At 41.9% G+C, this 26,055-nt stretch overlaps 1 protein-coding gene across 1 annotated transcript; it reads right to left on the reverse strand.

The window, feature by feature from the left end:
• Positions 1 to 1,315: 1,315 nt before the first annotated feature.
• Positions 1,316 to 24,862, reverse strand: DLL4 (delta like canonical Notch ligand 4). Its single transcript, XM_089654324.1, has 11 exons — positions 24,618 to 24,862; positions 24,070 to 24,330; positions 22,942 to 22,984; positions 21,748 to 22,014; positions 13,719 to 13,779; positions 12,118 to 12,248; positions 11,315 to 11,484; positions 10,231 to 10,450; positions 7,616 to 8,309; positions 5,444 to 5,552; positions 1,316 to 3,005 (listed from the first exon to the last, which is right to left on the reverse strand). The coding sequence occupies exons 1-11, from the start codon at positions 24,669 to 24,671 to the stop codon at positions 3,000 to 3,002; spliced, it is 2,016 nt and encodes a 671-aa protein (XP_089510450.1). The 5' UTR covers positions 24,672 to 24,862; the 3' UTR covers positions 1,316 to 2,999.
• Between the last annotated feature and the right edge of the window lie 1,193 nt (positions 24,863 to 26,055).

A 26,055-nucleotide genomic window follows, 5' to 3' on the forward strand; every position in this document is an offset into this window, starting at 1 on the left:
AAATTGTTGCAAAATGAATGTTCACTGAGCTTAGTCAAAAAAATGACTGTGTTCACTTCAATCACCTGCTAGCAGTAAGAATCCACTGTTTATATAGCTTCTTGGCACAAAATTAGATATCGCAATGGAACACAGGTTCACACTACTTACTATCATTTAGTTTGCTAATGGTGCATTACCTTCTCTTTTAGCAAAACAACCCCATAATGATAAAGAGTAACTCCACTTTTGTTGAATTACCTTTTGTTATTGTCAAGAAATTAATATATTTGTTTCCTGTGTCCATGTACACAGTGAAGGAGAACATGAGTGGTTTCATAATTACCTATCAGCTGCTGCAGCTTCAGGGCTCTGCTGAGAAAAATTGCAGGGTCTGCATCCCTTTAGATATGATTTCTCTTTAGGGGTATCTCACCAAAAATGACATTTTGTTGTAGGGGATGCCAAAAATCTGACTTGTATCAGTGCAGACTTCTGGAACAATTAGTGAGCCAATCACACAAGCAGGAAATTACATTTCTGGGGGGTGTTCTATACAACATCTGTGTACAAAAGGCTTCCAGGTAGCCTTAATGAATTTTACAGTAAAGTGCGGAGCTGCAGATTAAAAAATGTAATTTTTAATAACATTCAATTACAATATGACTTGTGTCATAATTGTATATATTATAATATTTTTTTTTGTTATTTTTTCCCATGAAAGTGGAATTACCCTTTAACATTAAAAGTCTAACAACACAGCTTGGAAGATAGATATTTTTACTTGGGAAATGTATACAGCAACATGAAATTTGTTACTGAAAAAGGTTCCTTTATTTTCATTTGAGGCTCCAGTGAAATCTAAAGCCATCCAACAGACAACATCCGTTCACACAGGGGAAAGCCATAAACCCTGCATGTATCTAAACTTAAGGAACCAGAATTGTTCTTGATGTCTGAAGTAGATCACTGCAAACATCATTCAGGATGCAAATTTATTTGTAGTAAGTGGACATACAATTCTTTCCTGTAAACGTCTACAGAAGAATTAGTGGGAATGCATTTTTGCTTCCTATTTGCCTGTTTTTGACAAAGGCCACAGGAAAAGCAACAGGAAAGCAGAAACTGTTTTTCCCCCTAACATGCTATTTTTTATTGCCTAAATTTATCAAGTGCACATGCAACAAGTGCAGTCCTAGCGTAATTACTGGTATGTAGAAACAGCTTTACACTGATCAAAACACACATACACACACAAAAACAACCATCTAAAAGAAATCGCTTCTCAATAACTCAGACTTAAACAAAAATAAAAGAGGAACACGCAGGAAGCAACTTAGATTTAAGAAGTTTTTCATTTCTTCAAAAAAAAAAAAAATAATAAAATAAAATAACAAAAATATAACTGAAACTTTGTTGCTAACACATTAAAACATGACATAAGAAATAAACATATTTACATTTGTTTTGATTATAAATATACATTATATACAAAACAATGCTATAAAATGTAAAAAGTTCAGTGCTCTTGATTCATCATTAAATTATTGAAATGCTAGTTAAACAAAACAAAAACAACGAAAACAAAAATTGATAGCAAGCTGCAGCCAACACATCTATTATTGAATTCTAGTCTCGTATTCAGGTGAGCCAACCATTACCGCTATAGTTGGACTTCAAGAAAGAAAACAATGGAGACATTCGGTTCTAGCTCAGTATTGTATCAGTGTGTATTTTTTTAAATATTACAGAATTAAGCAATGTGTCACAATAAACGGATATACCTGCTGTTAATTTTCTAGTCCCTGCTTCCCTCCAAATATTCATTTTGGTTATAACAAATCACAGCATCTCACAGCTATCAACATTATTGCTTAAACAAAATTTGTGTCACACAATAGAATGGAAAAACCTCTTAGCCTTTTGAACTGACAGTTTTCTTGCATTTCAAAATATTTTTACAGGAAAAAGAAAAAAAACACTGATACAGACTTCGGTGAACAGCATTTTGAATGTTTGGAAAGAGCTAGAATTAAGTCTCTGGAGATTTTATGCTATGGCAATAACAGTCATGGTATATAAGTTAAATAACATAATGCACTTAATTGGAATAAACCTACATTTATATATGTTAATAAAGGCATTTGATGCAGTTTCACAACATTAAGGCTGTGGAAAACAGACCTGTCACCAAATGGATAGTGTTCTCTATTTGAAAAGAAAATAAAGTACTAAATCACAAATCTCAGTAGTGCAAAAGGAATTATTAAAAAGTGGCCAGCTTCATTGACTTGTCATGCAATGTAAGGCTTTGACTACTACAGTTTGCTGGCTAAAGACTGACACAGGCTACCAACCTGTGTGCGTTATTTACTAACAGGATTAACAGAAATGTCCACACAGCACTTTCCACGAGCATGTCCCAAAACCTCTTTAGCGTGGTAGAAATTTCCAAGAAATCTCTTAGCTTAATACTGTTCAGGTATTACATGGGAAAGTGTTGAACCTCACCCAACACCATGTGGACTCTTGGGACATTCTTTAGGCACTTCTAAACACAGCAGGAGAACAACCTTGATAGCAAGACTCAAGTTCTGCATAGCAAACTAATTCCATTCACTTTCTTCTGGAGATGTTCTATGGTATGGATTGCCAACATCCATTGCTGTCAGCAATTTATAATGCAAAGTTTTTTTTAACAAGTAATGTAAAGCCTCAAAAGGACACTTTAAGAAACCAGCTTGAAATCATATTTAATTTTTTCTTATAATCCAGTTTGTTACATTCTGTTGATTGAGTTCCTAAACGTCAAGAGCCAAGGAGTAAAGTCTTTTATGACTCCTGCAAATTCACAGTCTGTTCCCTTCAGCTCAGATTATTCAGTCTTCTGAAAGCAGCATGTTGCACAAATGTGATCAAAATCACCTCCAGTCCTGAATTACTGAATTGTAAACATGGCTACACGGCATGCCTCCATTCTGTGGCCTTTGAGAGGATGTGACATTTCTGAAAGTTTATGCTTACACCTATGAAAAAAAAAAAAAAACAACAGCATTAGTAAAGCAAGGATTCATATAAGGATTATATTTATACAACACAGATAACTAAACTCTTCTGCAAAGTATGTACTTTCTATTAGTTACATATGTATGCCATTGCCAAAACAAAATAAAAATACATTCCTTCCTCTGTCATAAAAAACAAGAGATTTTTTTGGCTATGGGGGAGCATGTGACTCCTGAACATGACTCAATGCTTGGGCCTAAAGCTCAGTTGCCAGATTGAACAGAGGCACATGATTATGCCTGCGAGTTTGCTGCAACCACAAAAGGAGGAAGGAGTGCCATGGATAACTGAATTGGGGAGTCAGCTTAAAACTGACCTTGCCATTTTGTTGTGAATAAATAAGGTGACTCAAAATCTATTTAATGGAAAAAGAGAACGATCGGCAATGTGAAATATAGCCACTTCAAAGTTTAAGTGTGAATACATGTATGTTTATTGTAGTATATTGTACAACATCTAAAATGTTTAACTGTGACCCATTACCCGAAGAAAACATATTACTTTGATGATATTAGACTTCCTTAACCCCTTCACGCCTAAGGGTAAACAAATCTAAATGCCTAAACACAATTCTGCAACGTTGATATGTGTTAGTAAAACCGTACATGTCATCACAACTACTTTGTACATCCAGGTGACTTATACCTTATTTTTTTCAGGACAAATTGGGCTTTCGTTTGGTGGTAAATGGTAATGGATATCTCCTGATTTTTTTTTTTATTATCAAAGGAAACTGGCCCAAAATAGTAAAAAAAAAAAAATGTTTTTTATTTAGCTGTGTGTTTCTTGTTACTACCATAACCTACCACCAAAGAACAACCCAAAATAAATTATCCAGCTCTTGCCGATCGCAGCAATACCATATATGTGTATGTTATTTGTTGTTTGTACCCATAGTACAGCCCAGAAACAATAGTGCACATTTTGTTTTTGTCTTTTTTTTTTTTTTTTTTAACCTAAAACACACTGACACCAATTTTTATTAAAAATCCTGACCTTTGACACTGACCTTCTGACCTTGACCCAAACACTTACCCTGGCACTGAACTAGATCGAACCTTAATCTAGGTATTTTTTCTTTATTTTTTTCTTTTATTTTTAAATATTTATCTTTTTTTTTTTACAAACATTTTTTTCCCCCTCTATGCCAGCAGTTAGAGAGATACAATATATCTCTCTCCTCCATTCATAGAGAAAGAAAAAAAAAAAAACAAGAGGGTCAGGCTGTACAGTGACTGACCACTGTGATAGCCAATCAGAGGCTATCACAGCGATCATGTGACCCGGAATCGGGGGTCCCGGTCATTAGAATGGGACCCGGTGCTCTCAGTGACACCATGTTCTTTGTGCTGAGAGCGCGCCGTGCGGCGCACTCCAAGCAGAAAGACAAGTATGCAAATATGCGGCCCCACGGAAAAAAGCCCAGTTCTGTGAGGCTGCATATTTGTGTTACGTCGGCGTACAGGGATTAAACAATACACATTAGGCCTCATGCAAGAGGCCTTAGTGCAATGTTGCAATTTGGTTATTTCTGTACTGGGAAGGGACCTCGACACTTTGTCTTGAACAACCAACAAATTCTCTATAAAGATGATCTGCACTGAAAGAAAGACTAAGTAGGTACCATTGCTGCACTTCTTTTTAAAATACTAGTTGCCTGGCTACCACTGGCTTCAGGACTTTCTCAGTCACTGAATTAGTCAGAACTTGTCACACACCTGCATGTCAGGGATTCAAACCAATAAAGCCATAAGAATGAGAACAAAAGCTTGGCAACTAGAATTTTCAGAATGAGAGCTCAGGTCAATGGTATCCAAATTTCTCCCTGTACAAAGATTTTTTTGTTTTTTGTTAAATAATCAGATTTTATTTTTCCAAAATGCTTTTTTTTCCTCGTATAACCAATAACCTATAGACAGCACATACAAAAATAAACATGTACAGAGGTTTATATACAGTGAATACCTTGCATAGTAGAATACAGGTACAAGCATGTTCATGCAAGTTTTCTTTCCTTAAATGGAAATAATGATTTTCGTCTAAATTTGCATAGGTTTACACGTTTTTAAAACCATTCAACATTGTTTTTTTTAATATATATTCACAACATAACATAAAAAAGGATTCTCAGAACCTTACTAATTATCTAAAGAAATGACCACAAAACAAAGCTTGCTTTGGGGCTTCATTTACTGTTAGACGACCAAAGAAGAAATATTTTTTACATTTATTTTTACTTGTGACCATTAAACAAAAAATATAATATGTGCAAAACATTTGTAAATTTTCTTTAAGGAACTGCTGTCCTATCTAGGTGATTCATCTCTGGCATAAGGAGGAGTATCAGCTTCACTAGAAACACTATCCTGAGAGTGGTGTTGAGCAGCGGTGTCCTTACCTCTGTAGCTATCACACATTCGTTCAGTTCCTCTGCTATCACATAAATTGACTGGTACATTGAATCCCTTGGGGAACATATCGTTGATATTCTACACTCTGGCTTTTCACTGGAGAGGAAAAGAAAAAAAACTCATGAGCAAACAAGGGTGGTAGTGCAAAGTCTAGGTTCAGTCTTTGCTACATTTTAGAAGGAATTATGACATATCTGTATGTATGCAGATTTAAAGTGACTGTAAAGGTTCAGATTGGTTTTAAAATAACAAACATGTCATACTTACCTGCTCTGTGCAATAGTTTTGCACTGGCAGCCCTGATGTTCCTCTTCTTGGGTCCTCCACTGGCGTTCCAGGCCCCCATCTGCTGAGTGCCCCCAGAATAAAGATGCTTCCTCGTGTGTGCTTGTTCCTGGACCACCTCTGTGTGTCTAAGACACAATAAGCATGGCTCACGTGCCCCCCCCCCCTCCAGCTCCCTCCTCATTGACTGCCTGTAATTGACAGCAGCGGGAGCCAATTGTTCTCAGCCATTGAGGGAGAGACCTGAGAGCTTCTGCTCTCGTGCACATTGCTGGATTGGGATCGGGCTCAGGTGAGTATAAAGGGGAGCAGAGGGGGAAGCTGCACACTGAAGGTTTTTTTACTTTCATGCATAGAATGAATGAAGGTAAAATGCCTTCAGCCTTAGGAACCACTTTACCATGAATTAACTATACTATGATTATCAACGGAACAGGCTATTAATTCTTCAAAAGAGTCTTGAAGAAACTGCTTGAAATGTTATAATTCAAACGAAACCTGTCAGGTGGCCATCATCAACTTGTCTATACAAGTGCAAATTCTAGCTCTATCATCCTGATTTAAGCATGTTTTTTTTCAAGTCACAAGGAGAAGCAAGGATAAGGATAGCAGCCCTGGAGCTTCCAGCTTTAAAACAAGTCAACATAGAGTGTATAGTTAATACTAATTTATAAGATTGCAGGCATCACACATTGCCTCTAAATCTGTTTCTGTGTGCCCCTAGGGAGGACCCTGAATCCCAGGACAAAGTGGTAAAGATGACATCAAAGTCTGCTGGAAATCAGCAATGAGCCTACAACCTCCAGTCAAAAGACAATCAGGAGGTCGTGGGGTCAGATATAAGAGAGTCTTGTATACAGCCTGGGCTCCAGGATCCTCCCCAGGCATGAAACTGAACTATATACACTGATATATGAAGACACATGATTAGCCAACATATTTCATAGGGGCTGACAGGCTGCCTTTAGGAAAAATTTAAATCTTGCAGGCGCCGGCTGTACTATATTATAGTTGTATAAGAGAGTGCTCATCCCTTGAGACAGGGATGCACATACCAATCAAGTGTTTCATAGGATGAAAACAAATACAAATCCATGAACACTCCTCCCTAAACAGAAGGGCAATGCCTATACCCAAAGAAGATACAATAAATCCAGAGAACACATTTTTGTAGCAATGTATATGAATATTTATTAAACCTTCAATAAATATTTTGGCATAGGCGTTGCCCCTCTGTCAGAGTGAAGCACTGGCTTGAACTTTCAGCTAAACTTTAGGGCAAAGCTTAAAGAGGAACAAAAGTCCTGCTTTTTAACAACTGAGAGCAGACAGGTTCTTTATATACATAAAGCACTGTGTAAATTGTCGGCACTATATAAGTAGCAAGAATAAACACACTGAGCTGCACAAGCAGCTCAGTTTACATTCTGGTACAGCGCATTTATGACATCATCCCACGCTGGCCATTAAAGACAGCCGCAGTCCAGCACCTAGAAGATGACGGCGCCAGATGTCATGTTATTGAAGGAGAGGAAAGTATTGCAGAGTTTAGCTCCACTTTAATGTCCCTCCATCCTTTTTTCTAGTTATTAATGGCTATTGCAAGAAATTATAGGTGGAAGGGAATGAAATTATTCATAAAAATAAATATATCAGGATAAAAATATTTCACAAATAAAAACTGCCAGAGTCAAAGCTTCCCTAGGGAAATGACAGTTGGAAAGTTAAATTAATTGCTTGTCTTAAAACACAGTAGAGATATGTCTTAAAATAAAAATATGTTGATAGGCCCATTTTTTAAATAATTGTGGCTATGTAAATTCAGCATAGATTAAAAGTGGTTCATGTTTTCTTTTTCTTTTTTTTTGTCCTACCTGTGTAAACGAAGAGGGTATTTCTCTTCTTCTAAACATTTATCACTTTTGTAAAAATTGTCTCCTTTTGCAATTCCGTTGCCGACACCAATTAGTCCATTGGTTATATTACAGTCTAACGTATGGTTTTTTAGCTTGTAGTTCGATTTATCCAAACCAAAATCCACTTCAAGATCCTTCTTTTTGTTTATATTCTTTAACTGTGAGGCTGGTATCAGGTTGTCTTTTTGGAAATCTGATAAATTGTTCATTGTTTTTGTGTCTTGTTTTGGTTGCTGACGGAAATGCCTCACAACGATGAAGATCATGCACAATAAGACTAGGAGTCCCACCATACCGGCACCCATAAACACGGCAACCCAGGGAAATTCCCGAGCCTGGAATTCACAGTGGCTTCCCATGAACCCAAAAGGACAAACACAAGCAATGCTTTGCTCATAAGGCACAAAATGACATGATCCCCCATTTTTACAAGGGTTCATAGCACACTCATCTATGGATTTTACATCACAGTTCTTCCCAGTAAATCCAGGTGAACAAATGCAGCCATAGTCACCATGTAAGCCATAGCAGGTACCACCATTGGAACATGGATTCTTTGCACAGTCATTTATGTTAATGGAGCAAGTTGGGCCTTTGTATCCATAAAGACAGCGACACAGCTGCGTGTAACCCAAGACATAACACTGACCACCTGTAAGGGACAAACATAATATGTTGATTATTTTACAATATGGAGTACATATAGCTTAAACATAACCCTTAATCTGAGTCTCTGCTAGGAAGCTTGGACAGGCTACCTTCTGACTTCCTGCTATGTCTACAGGGCAGAAAGTGAGGCGAAATCTGCCCAATGAGGCACAGATGGCAAAAAACTGACCACTCCCTATTCCACACACAAAACTACCCTTTAAATCACATAACTAGAAAACACATAAGCTATAAAAAAATGTCAGTGTCCCCAAGTGTACCGGTGTGCCCTGGCATTTGTTTGGCTGTTTCTTTGCAAAATTCTGTTCATGATACATAACATCTACAGTCTGTAAATAATTAAACTTTAAACACAATACTTCATAATGCTACAGTACTAACTTTGAAATTGTACAATTTCTTATTCTGATTACATTCTGTCATAATAAATATTTTTGCAATGAACCAGATAAAGGAAAAAAGATGTAACTTTACAGATACATTTAGAATTCGTTTTACATAATCCAGTTAAAACTAATAGTGCAGTAGTCAGCGCCCAGTAATGGGTGCAATCACTAGTTAAAGTTAAGATTTGTCTCAGAAACTTGTTAACAGTTTTTCAGCAGCAGTTTTTCTCCTGCTCTTTCATGCCATTATTACAGTACTCATTTGTAGCAGTCAGAGTACAGACTTGAATTTATGATTTACTTATATGGACAAGTACAACCCTCCCTTTGCTCCTGACAACATCTATGCACTATCTAGTACCTCTGGGTATTGGGGTGCATGTGACCATTTGCAATGCGATAGTCGTTGGGTTTGGTGTATCTGACTCTTTGTGAATCTACGGGACAGATTTCTGGGGACCGTGTCTGATATGCTTGAGGATCTTTTCCATGGAAGTTTTTTGGTGAATTTTAAGGGGTAGGTCACCAGGTCTTTCCTTAACCCCCCCATTTGCATAGCCAATTTGTACAAACATATTATAGACTATTTAGACAAGTGCCAATTAACCTACCAGCATATTTTGGGACTGTAAGAGGAAAACCTGTAAGTGGCTAAATGGTTAGCACTTCCGCCTGGCAGTACTAGGGTCGTTGGTTCGAATCCCAGCCCTGGCACCACCTGCCTGGAGTTTGCATGTTCTCCCTGTGCCTGTGTGGGTTTCCTCCGGGTACTCTGGTTTCCTCCCACACTCCAAAGACATGCTGGTAGGTTAACTGGATCCTGTCTAAATTGGCCCTAGTGTGTGTGTGTATGTATGAATGAATGTGAATTAGAGACCTTAGATTGAGGGTTAGGGACTGATGTGAATGTACAATATATATATATATATGTAAAGTGCTGCGTAAATTGACAGCGCTATATAAGCACCTGAAATAAATAATACATAACTAAATAAAAGTACCTGGAAAAACATTCAAATTTCATGAAAATAGTGTCCTGGTCAAGACTCGAACAAAGGGACCCAGTGATGCAAGGCATAAGGACTAACCACCAAATCGCTGTGCTTTCCTCAGGCTTGGCAGCCAATCACTATGCCCAAACATTATCACATGACCAAGTGAGTGACACACTGCTCCCCTGATACAGCTAATTTTAGTCCTAAAACAGGAAGGATCAGTGAGGGTGTACAGCCAAGAAGTCAAGAGTAAAGAAGTCAGAGATGAGGGAAAGGGACCCTGTGAAGAAACACAGTTAATTTGCCCTGAATGGACAATGTGCCATTGTCTACTTAGGGCTGCCCCAGTGTTGCCAAACAATGATGCAGATTCGTATAAGAGTATTAGTGTATGCCAAACACAAAGCTGGCATCCCAGGAAGGCTTTTCACTTAAAACGGAAGCTTTATGCAGGAAAAGCACCTTGGAAAGAACCTACTGGTTTACTAAGAAAATAAATACAACATGGAAATAAAACACTCACCATTTAAACAAGGATTGTTTGTACATTTGTCCAATTTCTTTTCACAGTTAGAACCTGTATATCCTAGCGGGCATAGGCAGGCATAGCTGGCACCCATCTCTCGTTCTCTACATGTACCTCCATTAAAACATGGAGAGTCGGCACAATTTAGTACGCTGTGTTCACAGTGGGTTCCATAATATCCTTGTGGACATTCACAGACATAACCACTATCCACATCCTAGGAGAAAACAGAAAAATGCTTTAATATGATTATCAAGTATTTGATGCTTAAGGAATCATCATTTTATACTGGTAAATTAGAATAATTAAGGCTATATCCCAGCCACTGTTTTCAACCCTACTCTTCATTACTCTATAAAAAAAAGGTTTTGGCTGGAGCTGAGCTTTCAGAGAAATCATAACATACACCGGTATGGTAAGGCAGAGATTGTTTAAAAACAAAAGAGAACAGTTCCCCAAAGCAGTAAACATGCATTATAAATGTTGATAGTTCAAACAGATGCAAGAAAGAATCTAGTTCCAGCAAGTCAGCTCTGTATTGCTGAGAAAACAAGGAAGGTAGAAAACAAGGACAATACCTCCTATACTGCTGACAAGTGTAAAGTTTATGGCCAGCCTAACTTCACTATTAAATCTACATGGGCAGCACCTTCATAACAGAATCCTAAAATCTAGTTTCCCTGAAGATGCACTTTCAATTTTGAATATGGCTGTTAGATAGAATGCGGCTGTTCTGGATATTTTATATATAATACACTTTCAGTAAAAAGCTGGGAAACTACTTCTGCCCATACGCTCTGTCTAGTTGTACATCTGCTGAATGATCTCATTTCTCAGCACTTGCTTACTTTCTTCCATGCCTGCAATTAAATGCTTTTTTGCATGCTCTCCAGGCTGTTGATCTGTGATACACTGCTAGAATTCTGAGTGTGAAAGTGTGAGCTGCACTGATCAGAGGCACTAAGTGTCAGCGGGGGGATTTCTACATTTCCAAAGTGGAATACCTCTTTATATTTATAATATACAGCTAACAGTGACAAGGTCACAGGTTCTGTAACAGATGTAGATCTCTATTCCTTACCGTACAACTGCCGCCATTTCTGCAGGGGTTACTATCACACTCATTGATCTTCTCTTCACAGTTCACCCCAGTATACCCAGCTCGACAAGAACACGTGTAGCTGCCCTGTCCTGTGTTCATGCACGTGGCTCCATTTTTACAGGGTTTATGATGGGTGCAGTAGTTTAAATCTGTAACAGATTAAATCAATCAGTAAAGAAATACTATTAAGCTACTCTCCTAACTGCCTCCCAGCAGATCAACCATAGCAGTAGATCAGAAGTCATCCATACCAAACTTTTGAAAGAGGTTTTATGGTTGCTAGGGTTTCATGCATAGAACTGAAACCTATTTAAACCCAAACCCAGCCAAAATGTGTTTGTTATAAATATAATGGAAATGAGTTTGAACCCCCTGTCAGGTTTCACAACTGTTTTTATTAAGAAGCGTTACACTTACTTCCTATCCTAATTGGGTCAGAAAGACAGGAAGTGAGGGGATCTCTTTCCAATAGAAATAGACCACAACAACAACTTTTTCAGAAGCGTGGATACATTTTAGGACCCCTGTGAGGTTTAAACCCCTGTCCAAATTCCTGCCCAGTGACCACAGTTCCATCTTCACAATTCACAACAAAAACACTGAAATCACAACTCCTTTCCTCTTTATATTCCATGGAGAGCATAAACTTGGCAGCCTGCCATCCTTTTAATTTAAACACACATCTGGGGTTTCTAAACCAACTGAAACCCAATTTCAGAGTCTCTGTTGTGATCTTTTGTGAACTATAAAAGTAGGTCATAGGATCCAAACTTTACACTTACCTTGGTCGCAGAAAAGGCCACCCCAGCCTTCATCACAGATGCACTGCCATGGATTCTGACAGGTGCCGTGTCTACATCCATTGTGGGGAATGCACTCATTGCAGAAACGACCTTGCCAGCCAAGGCGACATCTGCATAAATGTAGAGAACAATATTAAGTCGCTGTCCAATGTGATGAAAGGTTAGAAAACATATGGGACTATTTACCATTGCCATTCAGTCACAATAAATAAGCAGCTGCAGGCTCAGCAACGTAAATAAACATTGCTATCTTGCTTCCAGGTCTGCGCATGTGCACACCCCCTGCTGTAGTTGGAACACAGCACAATTGTCAGCAAGTCCCGGCCAATGATTTATGGCTGAGACCTGCTGATTGGCTGTGTCCAATCACAGCACAGAGCAGCAATCTAAAAAGCCAGATCTTTTAGTAAAAGCAGCACCTATTACACTTTTTAGACACAGTTAACCCCTTGATTGCCCCTACATGTCAACCTCTTCCCAGTCAGTGTCATTAGTACAGTGACAGTGTACAGCATTATATCTAATCACTGTATTAGTGTCACTTTTGATGTCAGTGTCAATTAGTGTACCTCCCAGTAACGGTCTGTTAGTGCCAAATTTCCCGCCACACTATCACAGTTCCACTATAAGTCGCTGATCACTGATATTACCAGTATAGCATCATAGCTACATAAATTCCAGTATATACAGTATCAGGGGCGGACTGACCATTTGGAAACTTGGGCACTGCCCGAGGGCCCGGGGTCAGGAGGGGGCCCCATGCGATGCCCCTGGTACCTTTTTCATAGGCTTTTTTGAATTTGGGCAAGGACACAGGGGCCCCATGATCCCCTATTGCCCAGGGGTCCCATGAGTTGTCAGTCCATCCCTGTACAGTATATACACCATAGTTTGCAGATGCTATAACTTGTATACAAACCAACTGATATATGCTTGTTGGGATTTTTTTTTTTACCAAATACATGTAGCAGAATACATTTTGGTCTAAATGTATGAAGATATTTTATTGATTTAATTTGATTAATTCTATATCTATGAAAAAGATTATGTCTATGCAAAAAAATGTCTTGGTCATGAAGGAGGAAAAACCTTCCTGAGGTCAAGTGGTTAAACACATGCAGTAACCCATAAGCAACCAATCAAAAAACTGCAGCTTAGACTGGGATGCATAATAAAGGTTGTTTTTCAATTAATTTCCACAGGCTAAGCCTAGGAATATAGCATATAGCTGTATAAGATGATAAAATGAGTAAATACTTCATGACATCACAACAGCCTTATATGAAATATGCAGAGTGACTGAGCGAAATAAAAGACAGGATGTGATTTAGTAAAATGCAAAATGTTCTCAGAATTATATACAAACATATCACAAAGGGATTACTCACTTTCCTGAGATGCAATCTTTGTGTTCACCATAAATCAACAAAAAACTATAGCCAACAATAGTATGAACCAAGCCATTCATTTTCCTTAATACGTGCAACAAAACCCCAGACCAGCTTGCCCAGTTGATAGAATTTATAAAGTGAACGGATGTTTCTTGTGCAGGTTTATACAGTATAACAAGTAGTACTTACGAGCATTCTCCAGGGCTGTTGCAGAAACCATTTTGCTCGCTGCACCCATCCAGACATATTGCTATGGAGACACAATTTTTAATTACGGTTAATTTTGTATGACATATCGGTTTGTTTTACTATATATTGACATCAATAAGCAGATTAGTATGTAAAAAATATATATGTTGTAGTCAAAAGAAATCTAAACTTTTCCTACATGACTGAACTTACAAGGGGGTATCTGAAAGATTGGGGGGGTTTATTTTCCAATTGATATTATTTCAGCAGTAACACAAGGAAGTTGACTGCATGATCTCACCAACTGCTGCTAGAGGCACAAATAGGAAACACAAAGATGACAGAGCAAGCAATTAAAATCAGAAGGCTCCATTCACACTAGAGCACTTGTAAACCCTCCACATCCAAAATCCAATGTATTAAAATGGTGGCTGTTCACATATGAGTGTTCAGACAGCTGGAGCTTGAAGCCCAGTGATCCAAAAACCGCATGAGATACTTTTGAGGGCGGACTGTGAGAGGAGAGGAGTTAGTCACGCTGCCCCGCCTACATCCTGACAGCCAATGTTTGCCACGCTCCGCGGGCCGGATTGAAAGGTCCGCCGGGCTGCAGAGTCCTGACTTTTGGGGCGGCCGCCCGAGAGGAGGGAGGGGAGCGGGCGCCCGGCACACAGAAGAGCCGCATTGAAGTGTGTAAAGAGCTGCATGTGGCTCGCGAGTGGCTTGCCAACCACTGGTCTAAGGAGTGAGGGGGGCAGGTGGTGAGAAAGCAACACACCGCTGCCTGTTTAACCCCTTGTTTGCTGTACTGCACTTGCAGAGCGGCCTCATTCACTTGAATGGGTCATTCTTGGAAAGTGCTCCACCCACCAACCATGACAGGGCGTAGGAACAGAGCTACAGAGGAGACATCAACTTATCCGGCTCTTGCTCCCCTACTACAGCTCCAACTTTACAAGTAATCCCTCTGCATTGCACTCAGTTTTATACTGTTGGATGTCTGGTCAGCAAGCCCAGATTGTGATCTACCAGTCACCTGGCCGAGATCTACTGGTTGCTGATCCCTGCTGTATGGGTTATTGGAGCTCCTGCTGCATGTGTTGGTACAGTAAATGCAATACAGCAGATTGGTTGTGATGGGGGAGCATACATCTGAGGAGGGTCGTTACATATTTGTGGATGGCATATCAGCTCATTCAACGGTTTAGAAAAGAAGGAAATCTTGTAACCTGTGAAGACATGGCTTGTTATGGAGAGATCATTTCCTGCACCTGGCCTGAACCTACCATAGAGAAGGTCAGCTCTACACATTGTGGCAATTCAACTTTTTCCATGTAGTTCTTGGCAGGGAGGAGGAGATGACTGTTTTCTGGGTGAACTTTGTGATTTCTTTTTTTTTATATAAATACACACTTTAAACATATATTCAATGGCACTCCTTCACAGATGAGCAGAGGGTCACTTCAAACTAGAGAAAAAGAAAAGTCCCTGAGCCTCTCATGGGGCAGTCAGGTGATTTGACTCCATAGACTTAACGGAAGCAGAAAATTAATGCTTGTGACCCTTGTCATTGCACCAGCCAAAAAGGCTCCAGTCTGAAATGAAAGTAAAACACACAGGGAGAAGCCTCCCACACACAGAACCCCTCCTCCCTCAGGGAGACGTCTCTCACACAGAGCCCCCCCCCTCAGGGAGAAGCCTCTCTCACACACAGAGCACCCCCTCAGGGAGAACCCTCTCTCACACACAGAGCCCCCCCTCAGGGAGAAGTCTCTCACAGAGCCCCCCTCGGGGAGAAGCCTCACACACACAGTGCCCCCCCCTCAAGGAGAAGTCTCATACACAGAGCCCCCCTCACGGAGACGTCTCTCATACACAGAGCCCCCCCTCAGGGAAAACCCTCTCTCACACACAGAGCCCACCCTCGGGAAGAAGCCTCACACACACAGTGCCCCCCCGCAAGAAGTCTCATACACAGAGCCGCCCCCCTCACGGAGACGTCTCTCATACACAGAGCCCCCCTCAGGGAGAAGTCTCTCATACACAGAGCACCCCCCTCAGGGAGAAGTGTGTCACGGCTGATGCTGCACCCAGGTGTCATTGATTCTACATGGGTCTTGTTTAATGGCCGGTTGAGTGTGAACACCGCCCCCCTCGTAGAGAACAGCTGCTCCTGTACGCCACGGACCTCCTGCCCACAGCTGTTCTCTCAGCTTCTCCCCTCCGGCTAAAGCCAACCACAACAATGGAGCGCGTGCCTCCTGACCCGCCGCACGCGTCCCGCCACATTACACTTGACTCTCAGCCACGCGAGCAGCCCTGCCCACCCGGCCTTTTTGGTGACGCTAACCCCGCCCTCCCGATTGTCAATCAATACATTGCTCAGTGGTGATCAATGAGACGTATCACGTGTCAGTAAGGAGGCGGAGTCGTGTACACAACAAGCCTGCCCGCTCCGCGTTGTCCCATAATAAGGTGTTTCCATTGCCCTGATCGCTGTGTATGTCAGGGTTCTCCATGCAGAGATGAGTCATCGGACATGAAGACTGGAATTGTCCAAACGTGACTGCGATGTGCTTTCCACTATTGCTTCATCCACATCACACTCTTCCTTCTTCTCATGCACAGAAAACCAACTGATGGCCTGGAGTCACCTTCCCACAGATCCCTGACAGGGAAAACCCTCCATTCTGCAGCTGGGCATGGCAGCCAATCAGCTTCTAGCTTCAGATTTTGCAAATAGGCTTTGAGAATGAAATCTAGAAGCTGATTGGCTGCTTTAATGTTAGTGGATTCCCTTCGTTACAGATAGATGTCACAGCGCCCACCAATCACACCCTGGAACAGGGGCGGATTGACCATTTAGGAAACTCGGGCAGTGCCCGGGGTCAGTAGGGGGCCCCATGAGATGCCCCTGGTACCTTTTTCATAGGCTTTTTTGAGTTTGGGCAAGGACACAGGGGCTCCATGTTCCCCTACTGTCTGGGGCCCCATGAATTGTCAGTCCCCCCCTGCCCTGGAAGTGATTCCCCTCACCCAGTGACATGTGGGAGGAGTTCAGGTGTCATCAGATCGCAATCCCAACCTATGTGACCAATCCCTGTCAGTACTGGGCCAATGTGGTCTGGGCCCAGGAGCCACACATATACAAGCGGTGTATATGTATGACTGCATGACAGGAAAGATGATTGGTCCGGTACAACGATCACTTCCTTGCCAGGATCGATGGGGGGGGGGTCAGACTGCTGATGAATATTGCCCGCCACCCTATAGTAGAAGTACTGCTACAGCATGGCTCGGCTGCGCAAAATCATGTATATATAAGTGATTTTCATTTACAGGTATTGGTGGCTATATCACCTACTGTACTTTCTGCGCGTTTTGGATGCAGAAGAAAAACTGACATGCATGTAGTGTGAACTGGCCCTAAATGATGAAACAGCGGTTACCCATGGCAACCAATTACCAATGACATTTTACTGCACTGATGGAAAGCGGAATCAGATTTGTTAGTTTTAGTTGGGGCACATGGTGGCTTCTTTGCACTCCAAGCCCATTAGAGTGCTGCCAAACTGGAAGTCATGGGAAGAAACATGTATTTCAGTGGCCAAAACGTTATATTCACACCAAACGCCAGGAATTGAACTTATTGCTGACTTCCATTGGTCCAGATTGACCCAATGTAATTATATTTCATGTGCATGCATTATATTTGGAGTGATCTTCCAGGTCCTGATTCAGCGGCTTCCCTTCTGAGCACTGCCAACATTCAGAAAATGCCTTTTTTTTTCCAAAGAATACAAGACATTTTCTGATTGGATGAGGATAGATCATGACATCACTGTACCTCTCCACTTCATCCAACCACAGAACGCATTTTACGCTGCCTTGTATTCATAGTAAAAAAAAAAGAAGAGGTGTTTTCTGAATGTCAGCTGTGCCAAGTGAGCGACCCCCTGTGTACTCAGAGGAAACTGCTCGGCAGAGGCCTCAATAGATGACAATGAAGACTGGATTTAGTGTGAACTACTACAGGGATTTCCTGCATGCCCAGCGTCCCTCCAGATATACAGATATGGATAATTACATTGTTACAAGCTACACCAATGTAGCTTGGAAATAAAGATAATCCCTGGAGTTCCATTTTAAGTATCTTTAACCCCTTAACAATGGCATTATAGCTCATCTAAATTGGAACTAAACTCATCAATTAAACAGTTAAAAAAAAAAAAAAAGGTTCCATTCTCGGCATGCCAGGAATGCTATCTCCTCTGCTTGTGCTGTTAACCCATCAAATGGCCAGAGTCATTACTGATCACATGTGCAGCGCCATAGCAGTTGTTAATCAAACAGAGGCCTGGATGACAGCTTCCACTTTAAAAGGCCACCGGGACACCTAGCGCCCAGGGCAAAGATGCCAAACTACATGTGTCAGCAAAAATCCCCTCCCCCCCCAAAAAAAAAAATTCAAGCAATTCTTTTCTTTCACCCCCAAGTATAAATTTTTATTTGCAAGCCAAAATTCCCCTCAAACAAAAATTCCCCTTCTTCCAGTATAAATCCCCTTTCCAACTGACATCCTTTCCCTCTCCAAATCCCCCCTCCTAGCACAAATATAATTCTACCCCTCCAGCATAAATCCTCCCTCCCCCATCCAAATCCCCCTCTCCCAGCACAAATCCACCCCAATTCACCTCTCCTAGCACGAACCACCACCCCACCAAAATTTTCCTTCCTTGCACAAATCCCTCCAATCCTCACTACTAGCACAAATTCATCCCCCTTCCTAACTCAAATCCACCATCCTAATACAAATCCCCCTTCCAAATCATCCCTTCTAGCACGAATCCCCACCACACCCAGAGCAGCTGTCCCTCCTGCCCACCGTTTGTCCCAACCCTGACAGGACACAGTGTTGCTTCTGGATTGGCTCTCACAGTAGTCACATGACTGGGAGCCTGTCCTGTGAGCCGAAGGTGACAACTCAGTGTGCTGGGAGCATGCTTTCATGCTAGCGTGGACATATATGTGCATTGGCTGGGCATTAACACCCATCTTTCTTACCACTACATATATGTGGCTGGCAAAAAGTAGTCTGGGATGTTTAAATATACATTTGTAGAGTCTCAGGTCTTCATTACATCGTGTAGAATTGTATTTCGAGGTGTGGTTATCCTGTGCCCTGTGTCTTTACAGTACGTCAACCTATAAATAAATCAGCGGCTGCACTTGGATGGAATCACTAATAATCACCGTCTCCTTCACTGGTTTACTTTTCATAAATTACCACCTCAAATCTGATATATTAATAGCGTATGTGCCGGGGCAAAGGAGGGGGGCTTAGTGCAGAAAGCATGCATCAGTAAAGCATCCTTGATTTCTCTTTAAAAACTAAAATGTTACTACAAGTTCATTAGATTAATTAGCAGGATTCTCGATGTGACAAAGGGAAAGCCCTGGGCAGAACGTGTGATCACACAAACTCTCCGGCTTTCTATAGCCAGCACATTACCCTTTCATTTTTTCTTAATGAACAGCTGAATGAGACGCAGATCGAGGATCTGTCGTGGGACTAATGACAGCCTTTCCATGTTGGCAGGTGTTCTTGTGCATAAAGGATGCTAAATTGTGTGTTAAATTAGACTACAGTACTAAAACGGAGAGAGAATTAGGTTTCATAGGACCGAGCAGAACAGTAACTGATCATCTAGAATATAGATTTGGGATGAGGTATATACTAGTAGCTGTTCATGAGCTACTACTTGATAAGTCAGGGCTCTGAGTCCCATCACATTTGGCCATTTTCATGCAATAAAAGACATCGTTTTCTGCTTCACATGCATTTTAAATGGAAATACCCATCATTCCCAAGGTCCCTGTATTGATGGGAGGCAGCCCTTGCCTTCCCTCTGAAAAGTGAAGCACAGTGTGTTGCTTTTCAGAAGATGATTGACAGGTAGTTGGGATGTAATTTCTCACCTTCTCTCCACCTGTTATAATCCTGAAAAGGATTATAACAGTCTGTCAGCTCCTTGAGGGCAGGGACTGATGTGAATGTACAATATATGTAAAGTGCTGCGTAAATTGATGGTGCTATATAAGTACCTGTAATAAATAAATAAGGCTGAACCACCATACTGCAGTAAGCAAGGCAGTTGCGCCACAGCTCCATTCACTTGAATGGGTCGATTTCAGTGATGAAACTGCCCACTGAATGTGATGAGGGTTTATTTTTTCTTTCCAAAATTTTTTTGTATTAGTTTTCAAAAGAGTATCCAAGTATCCATGCAGCCCCATATGATAGGGAGTGATAAGGCATGCTAGGTACAAGTGCATACTGCAGAATAGGAAGCAGTGAGGATCGTACAGTATCTTGGTGTGAATAGGCTGAAGTTACAATTGCAATAAACAATTTAGTGGTAAGGCAGGTGGAGGTTGGGTGGTGGGGCCCATGGGTCATGTGCAGGTTATGGGCCCATGCCAGTTTAGTCGATGGTGCGGGTCATGTGGTCTGGGTGGATGTAATGGCCAAGATTCCAAGTGTAGTGGGGGGGGGGGGGTCATTTTTGCTGCAGCCAAGAAGCAAAGCATTATGCCCCCAGCATGTGTATGGTGTAAAACCACAGCTCAACCTCCTGTTTATAGTGCCCCCCCGTGTGAATGAGCCCTAAGTTTCACATACAGTATATGCTCTGGGACTCTAGTGCAGCTTCATAATAGAACACAAAACATTTCTGAGCTTTCCTATGTGCAGACATTGAAATTAAAGATAAAGGCACGTCATATGGTCTACCACAGCTGTATGAAATATTTATATTCTGATTTCTCTATTATTATGCATAACATTAAAAAAATACACAGAAACGTGAACACATACAAGGTGAACGCATGCATAAAAAGGACATGAGAAAGGACCAATGGAACTTTGACATTACAGCAAAACTGATCTTTACGATCGGTTTCCTATAGGATAAGATTTCAATTGTCATTTTCTCCATCTGCCCATAATAAGTACTGACTCCAGTCCTCCAGTCACTGGTAATGACTCCAGTTTTCTTTGAAGCTTTTTTTTCTTATATAGTATCAATCCCATTTATTTTCCATTATATTACAATGCCTGTTGGAGTGTTGACATACACCTGGCTATTTTAAAGAAGAGTGCATATGTAATTTAACACAATTCAGGTATACAGTGAGCAGTAACCCTCAGGAACTAATCAGAATTCATCATTTACTGAGCTTTGATCTGGTGGTAGTTTGATACTGCATTGTGCAGGTCAGTAAGGCTGGACATACACTATACAATTTTCTTGAGAATTTTACTGTAGATTTACCAAAAACCATATAAGAGGTTAAACCTAAACAACACTTTCAGTTGTATCCAATTAGGCAGGCCCTTGCACTACACATTTGAAGTTAAATCTAAAGGAAATTGGGCAGAAATTGGACAGAAAACTGTATAGTGTATGGCCAGCCTTATGCTCTTTGCACTGCCTACCAAGTCAATTTATGTTCAGCAAAATTGCAAACTGGCATTTGTCAGGGATCAAAGCCGCTAAAAGGAAATGTGCTAATCACTAAACATAATAAACATGAATTTATAGATACAACAACTGATCTCAGTCATATGCTAATGTTTGTGTAAAAGAGACACTCAAACTTGTTTACTTCAGATAACCCTTGAAACTATTTTGAGGATCTGGGAAATATCTCTAAAACCAATTTAATTTATGGGTCAGTGGGAAAATGTCCCCTATATATTGGTGGCCAGTGGGAAGAATGCCCCTTGGTGGTGGGGAGCTGATTGCCCCATGACAATGATGGTCAGAATGTCACCCTTAAAAGCAGCTAATAAGGCTTGGCCAAGTGATGTTGGCCCCAGAAATATGCTGGCAACATCCAATGGGAGGTCAATCAGTCATAGCTCAATGAACTCCTGACCACCTCTGGAGGAACCCTAGGCTGCCCCACAACCTTGGTTGAGAATGGCTGGTGTAAAGCTTTTCCAAGTGAGGAAAATACAACTTACGTTTTGAGCAATATTCTCCTTTCCATCCCTTGAGGCACGATACACTGCCATCTGATTCACAGACGTAATGGCCAAACCGATCATCTCTAGGTTTGCAAAGCCGGGAACAGCTTTCCCCATAGTAATGCTCACTGCAGACAACTCTGTAGGAATATTTCAGCTGTGTCTGGTGTACTCCTGACATCCCATCTGAGGACCATTCTTCACCAACATTGAGGGGTTTTTGGATGGTAAACTTGCTGACCAACTTATCATTTTGATTTAAACCTAAAAAGGAAAAAAATATAAAAATCATGATTTATGATAACAGCAAGCAAATTAAAGGGTGACGAACAGGGTGTACAATTTGAGGAAGTCTCCCTGCTTTGCTTCAACTTGGAATTTCTTCACCCTATGTTTTGTAATACTCCCTAAAAGTCCCAAAGAATTGACTGGAATGTGGGAATCACATGGTGTGGCTAAAGTGTATGACAACTAAAGAGAAGCCAAAGCAACCCAGTAGATGAGAATTAAAAAGGAAAAAAAACCCCAAAAGAAAACAAAAAAATTGTATTATTACTAGATTTGAAAATACATCCAAATCCAGAGGTACTATATAAATATATTTAATGTAATATTTGTTTGTTGTCTTATTGAAAATAATCCAATATCAAAAGCTGGGACTCCAAGGTGAGCAGTCTAGTCTCAGAGTTTGTAGCCTCAAGAAATTTTTCAACGTGAGAATTGTTTTGTTGAAATATTCTCTTCCTCTATGTCAGCAAAACATCCAAAAGCCATTATTTCTTTTCCAAAGGGCGGAATTTGTAAAAGGTGTAAAATACAGGAAAAGGCAGTCAGGACGATTTGGCAGACTTCTGGTTTTCTCACCAAAGAGCGGACTTCTTTCCCACGCCAAAAATAAACTGGAGGAAACGCAATTGTGTTCGAGATTAGGTATGAAGGGACATGAAAAAAAAAAGTATACATATCAAAGCGGGAGCCTGATTCCGATCTTTAACAAAACATAGGTTAACGAAAAATAAGTAATAAAAAAAAAAATAGGCCAATTCTTTTCTTTTGTAGGCCAGATCCTAAATGAATTGTCCTAATTTCCTCAACCTTCTGACTTTCTTTTTTAATTATAAAATGTATGGATAGATCAGGGGGTCTATGGGTGGTGGAGCAATGGCGCCCCCTTGTGTTTATAAAAATTACCTGAAGGTTTATGGATAGCTTCAATAATCAGGGAAAAGGTTTTCTGCAATAAAACACAAAAACACTTTTTAATGCAAGGGCAGAAGAGGACATCGAAGAAACACAGAACTGCGACAAAATCGGCAATGACAACAAAGTGACAATGCACTCTTTACAGGTGCTCATGCTCGCCTGTGCTGTTTAATTAATCTAATTGCGTATAGCATTACTGCCTAGATCTCAATTAAACGAGCTTCTTTGGTTTATTTTCAGCAGAGGGGATGGGGGTGGGTATGCCCATGTTATTGTGTCTGGTGCCAGCAGACTTTGAACCCATCTGAAGTTGTCAACATCTGTCACAAGGGTTGTTTAGGATGTGATTGGCCATCAATATCTGACGCCGTTGATTAATTCATGGAACTGTCCCCAATGTGTAAATAAGCCTCTAATTAACCATTCAGTCTTTGGGGTGTTTATACACAAAATGCACACAATTATCTGGCTTGACATTTAGGGCTTGTTTACACCGCAGTCCCTTCTATTAGTGTGTGGTTCCGTGTGTGCATTTACAATGCATTTTTTGGCATTTTTAATTTTTTTTTCTTTTACTGATGTGCTTTTCCATGCTTTTTTTGCCTATGTCTTGGTACAGCATTTAAAAGCACATTCAACTGATTCTGGTGTATCCAGTTGAATGTGTACCCCTAACAGACAAGCAAAGGATCATTGACAATAAGCATCATCAATGGACCAATCTCTTTGAAGTGCCCACACACACACTTTATGATCAATCTCTCCCGATGGCAACAAACATTCTATAGTCCTCAACCCATATGAAATGACACACACAGGGAAGTGGATTCTGATTAATAGTTGAAGATACAACCATACGTTATCTATTGTATTTCTGATTTCACCATGCTATCTCATAATTTGATTGAAAATAAAACCAAATTAATGAACAAAACACCTCAGTGATGCTGATTGACGTAACACAGTCAATAATTTTCTGCCTTGGCCAATTGACCTTAAATCAGGATTGGAAGGAAAGTTACGCCTAAGCGACTGTTTGCCGATTTAAACCAAACAACGATCGGATAATAAAATCGAAGAGTGTATGGCCACCACTGAAGATAAGGAGCCTCTTACCGGCCATGTGAAGTTAAAGGGCAGCCTGATGGGGTTGGAAAAGCCTTCCACATTCCCAATAATAAAGGAGTTGGATCCCAGCACTGGGGTGACCACACTGCCGAATGTGCACGATCCTGGGGACACCACAGTCTGGTAGTGCTTGAGGCAAATCTTGAAGAAGATCCGGCAGTTGGGTAAACACGACTCGCCATTCTCCAGCATCCCATTGGTGTTTATAAACTCCTGAAGTTCCAGTTGGAAGACCCCAGAGCCCGACACCTTAGAGAGAAATACACAAGACCCCCGATCAGATCTCACCGTCCCATCATCAGTCATCTAAAGCTGGCCCTACACTTTACAAACTGATTGTACAATCCCCTTTGGATTTACCAAGAACATATCATAGGAGGACAGACCTAACCGAGCCCCATTTCATTTGTATCCAGTCAGGTAGGTCCTTGTACTACAGAACTGACGGTAGATCTGAAGAAGATTGTACAATCAGATTCTCTGAAGCCACAGACTGCCAGCAGCCCAGAGAATGGGGCTTCCATGGGCACCTTTACCTGCTGCAAGATCGCTAAAAGCAAGGTGAGGAGAGGGAAGCGCCCGTGTGCCATGACCCCAGCAGATCTCCTTCCAGCACAACGATCTCTAATAATCCACACAGCCGATCTCCTGCTGCCCACAGAAGTGTTCGATAATCCAGCAATCGGTGGTGGCAGTGCAGAAGTCCGCTCCTGATGGGTGACTTGGCCGGACTCCTCTTGTTCCCTGGATGGCGATCAGCGACTAGAGCGCCGCTTCCTTCCCTCCTAGCTACTTATATATGGAAAGCTCATTCCACGCCGCTAATTCACACACCGCCCGGCCCCGCCCCCTCCCGGCTCCCCATACACTTCATGGGACGGGGATCAGCGGACGGTGACAAAGCCGAGCATCGGGGAGGGAAGCGAGTCCACATCTGTGGGGTCTGGGGAAAGGGGGGGGGGGGGGGGGCAGCGAGGGATGCCAGGACGGGTTACAGGACACGTCTATCAGATCTCAGCTACAGGTCTGACAGTGACAGGGGGGGTACAGTGCACTGTATACGGGGGAGGAGGGGGTGCACTGTGCAGGGTATACAGGGGGAGGAGGGGGTACAGTGCATTGTATACAGGGGGAGGAGGGGGTTTACTGTGCAGGGTATACATGGGGAGGAGGGGGTACAGTGCATTGTATACGGGGGAGGAGGGGGTGTGCAGGGTATACAGGGGGAGGAGGGGGTGTGCAGGGTATACAGGGGGAGGAGGGGGTGTGCATTGTATACGGGGGAGGAGGGGGTGTGCAGGGTATACAGGGGGAGGAGGGGGTGCACTGTGCAGGGTATACAGGTGGAGGAGGGGGTACAGTGCAGGGTATACAGGGAGAGGAGGGGGTACAGTGCATTGTATACGGGGGAGGAGGGGGTACAGTGCATTGTATACGGGGGAGGAGGGGGTGTGCAGGGTATATAGGGGGAGGAGGGGGTGCCCTGTGCAGGGTATACAGGTGGAGGAGGGGGTACAGTGCAAGGTATACGGGGGAGGAGGGGGTTTACTGTGCAGGGTATACATGGGGAGGAGGGGGTACAGTGCAGGGTATACAGGGGGAGGAGGGGGTGTACAGTGCAGGGTATACAGGGGGAGGAGGGGGTGTACAGTTCAGTGTATAAAGGGGTAGGGAGTACAGTGCAGGGTATACAGGGGTAGGGAGTACAGTGCAGGGTATACAGGGGCAGGGAGTACAGTGCAGGGTATACAGGGGCAGGGTATACAGGGGCAGGGGGTACAGTGCAGGGTATACAGGGGCAGGGGGTACAGTGCAGGGTATACAGGGGCAGGGGGTACAGTGCAGGGTATACAGGGGCAGGGGGTACAGTGCAGGGTATACAGGGGCAGGGGGTACAGTGCAGGGTATACAGGGGTAGGGAGTACAGTGCAGGGTATACAGGGGCAGGGAGTACAGTGCAGGGTATACAGAAGT

The sequence above is a fragment of the Staurois parvus genome, unplaced genomic scaffold (genome assembly GCF_062004578.1).
Source record: "Staurois parvus isolate SC_StPar_1 unplaced genomic scaffold, SC_StPar_1.0 ptg000751l, whole genome shotgun sequence".
Taxonomy (NCBI): Eukaryota; Metazoa; Chordata; class Amphibia; order Anura; family Ranidae; genus Staurois; species Staurois parvus.

Coding starts and splice junctions, on each gene's coding strand:
- DLL4 (XM_089654324.1), bottom strand. CDS start 24,671: ATGGCACACGGGCGCTTCCCTCTCCTCACCTTGCTTTTAGCGATCTTG. Junction 22,985..24,069: donor CCTTTAACTTCACATGGCCG/GTAAGAGGCTCC, acceptor GTTTTATTGCAG/AAAACCTTTTCCCTGATTAT. Junction 8,310..10,230: donor AAACAATCCTTGTTTAAATG/GTGAGTGTTTTA, acceptor TGTCCCTTACAG/GTGGTCAGTGTTATGTCTTG.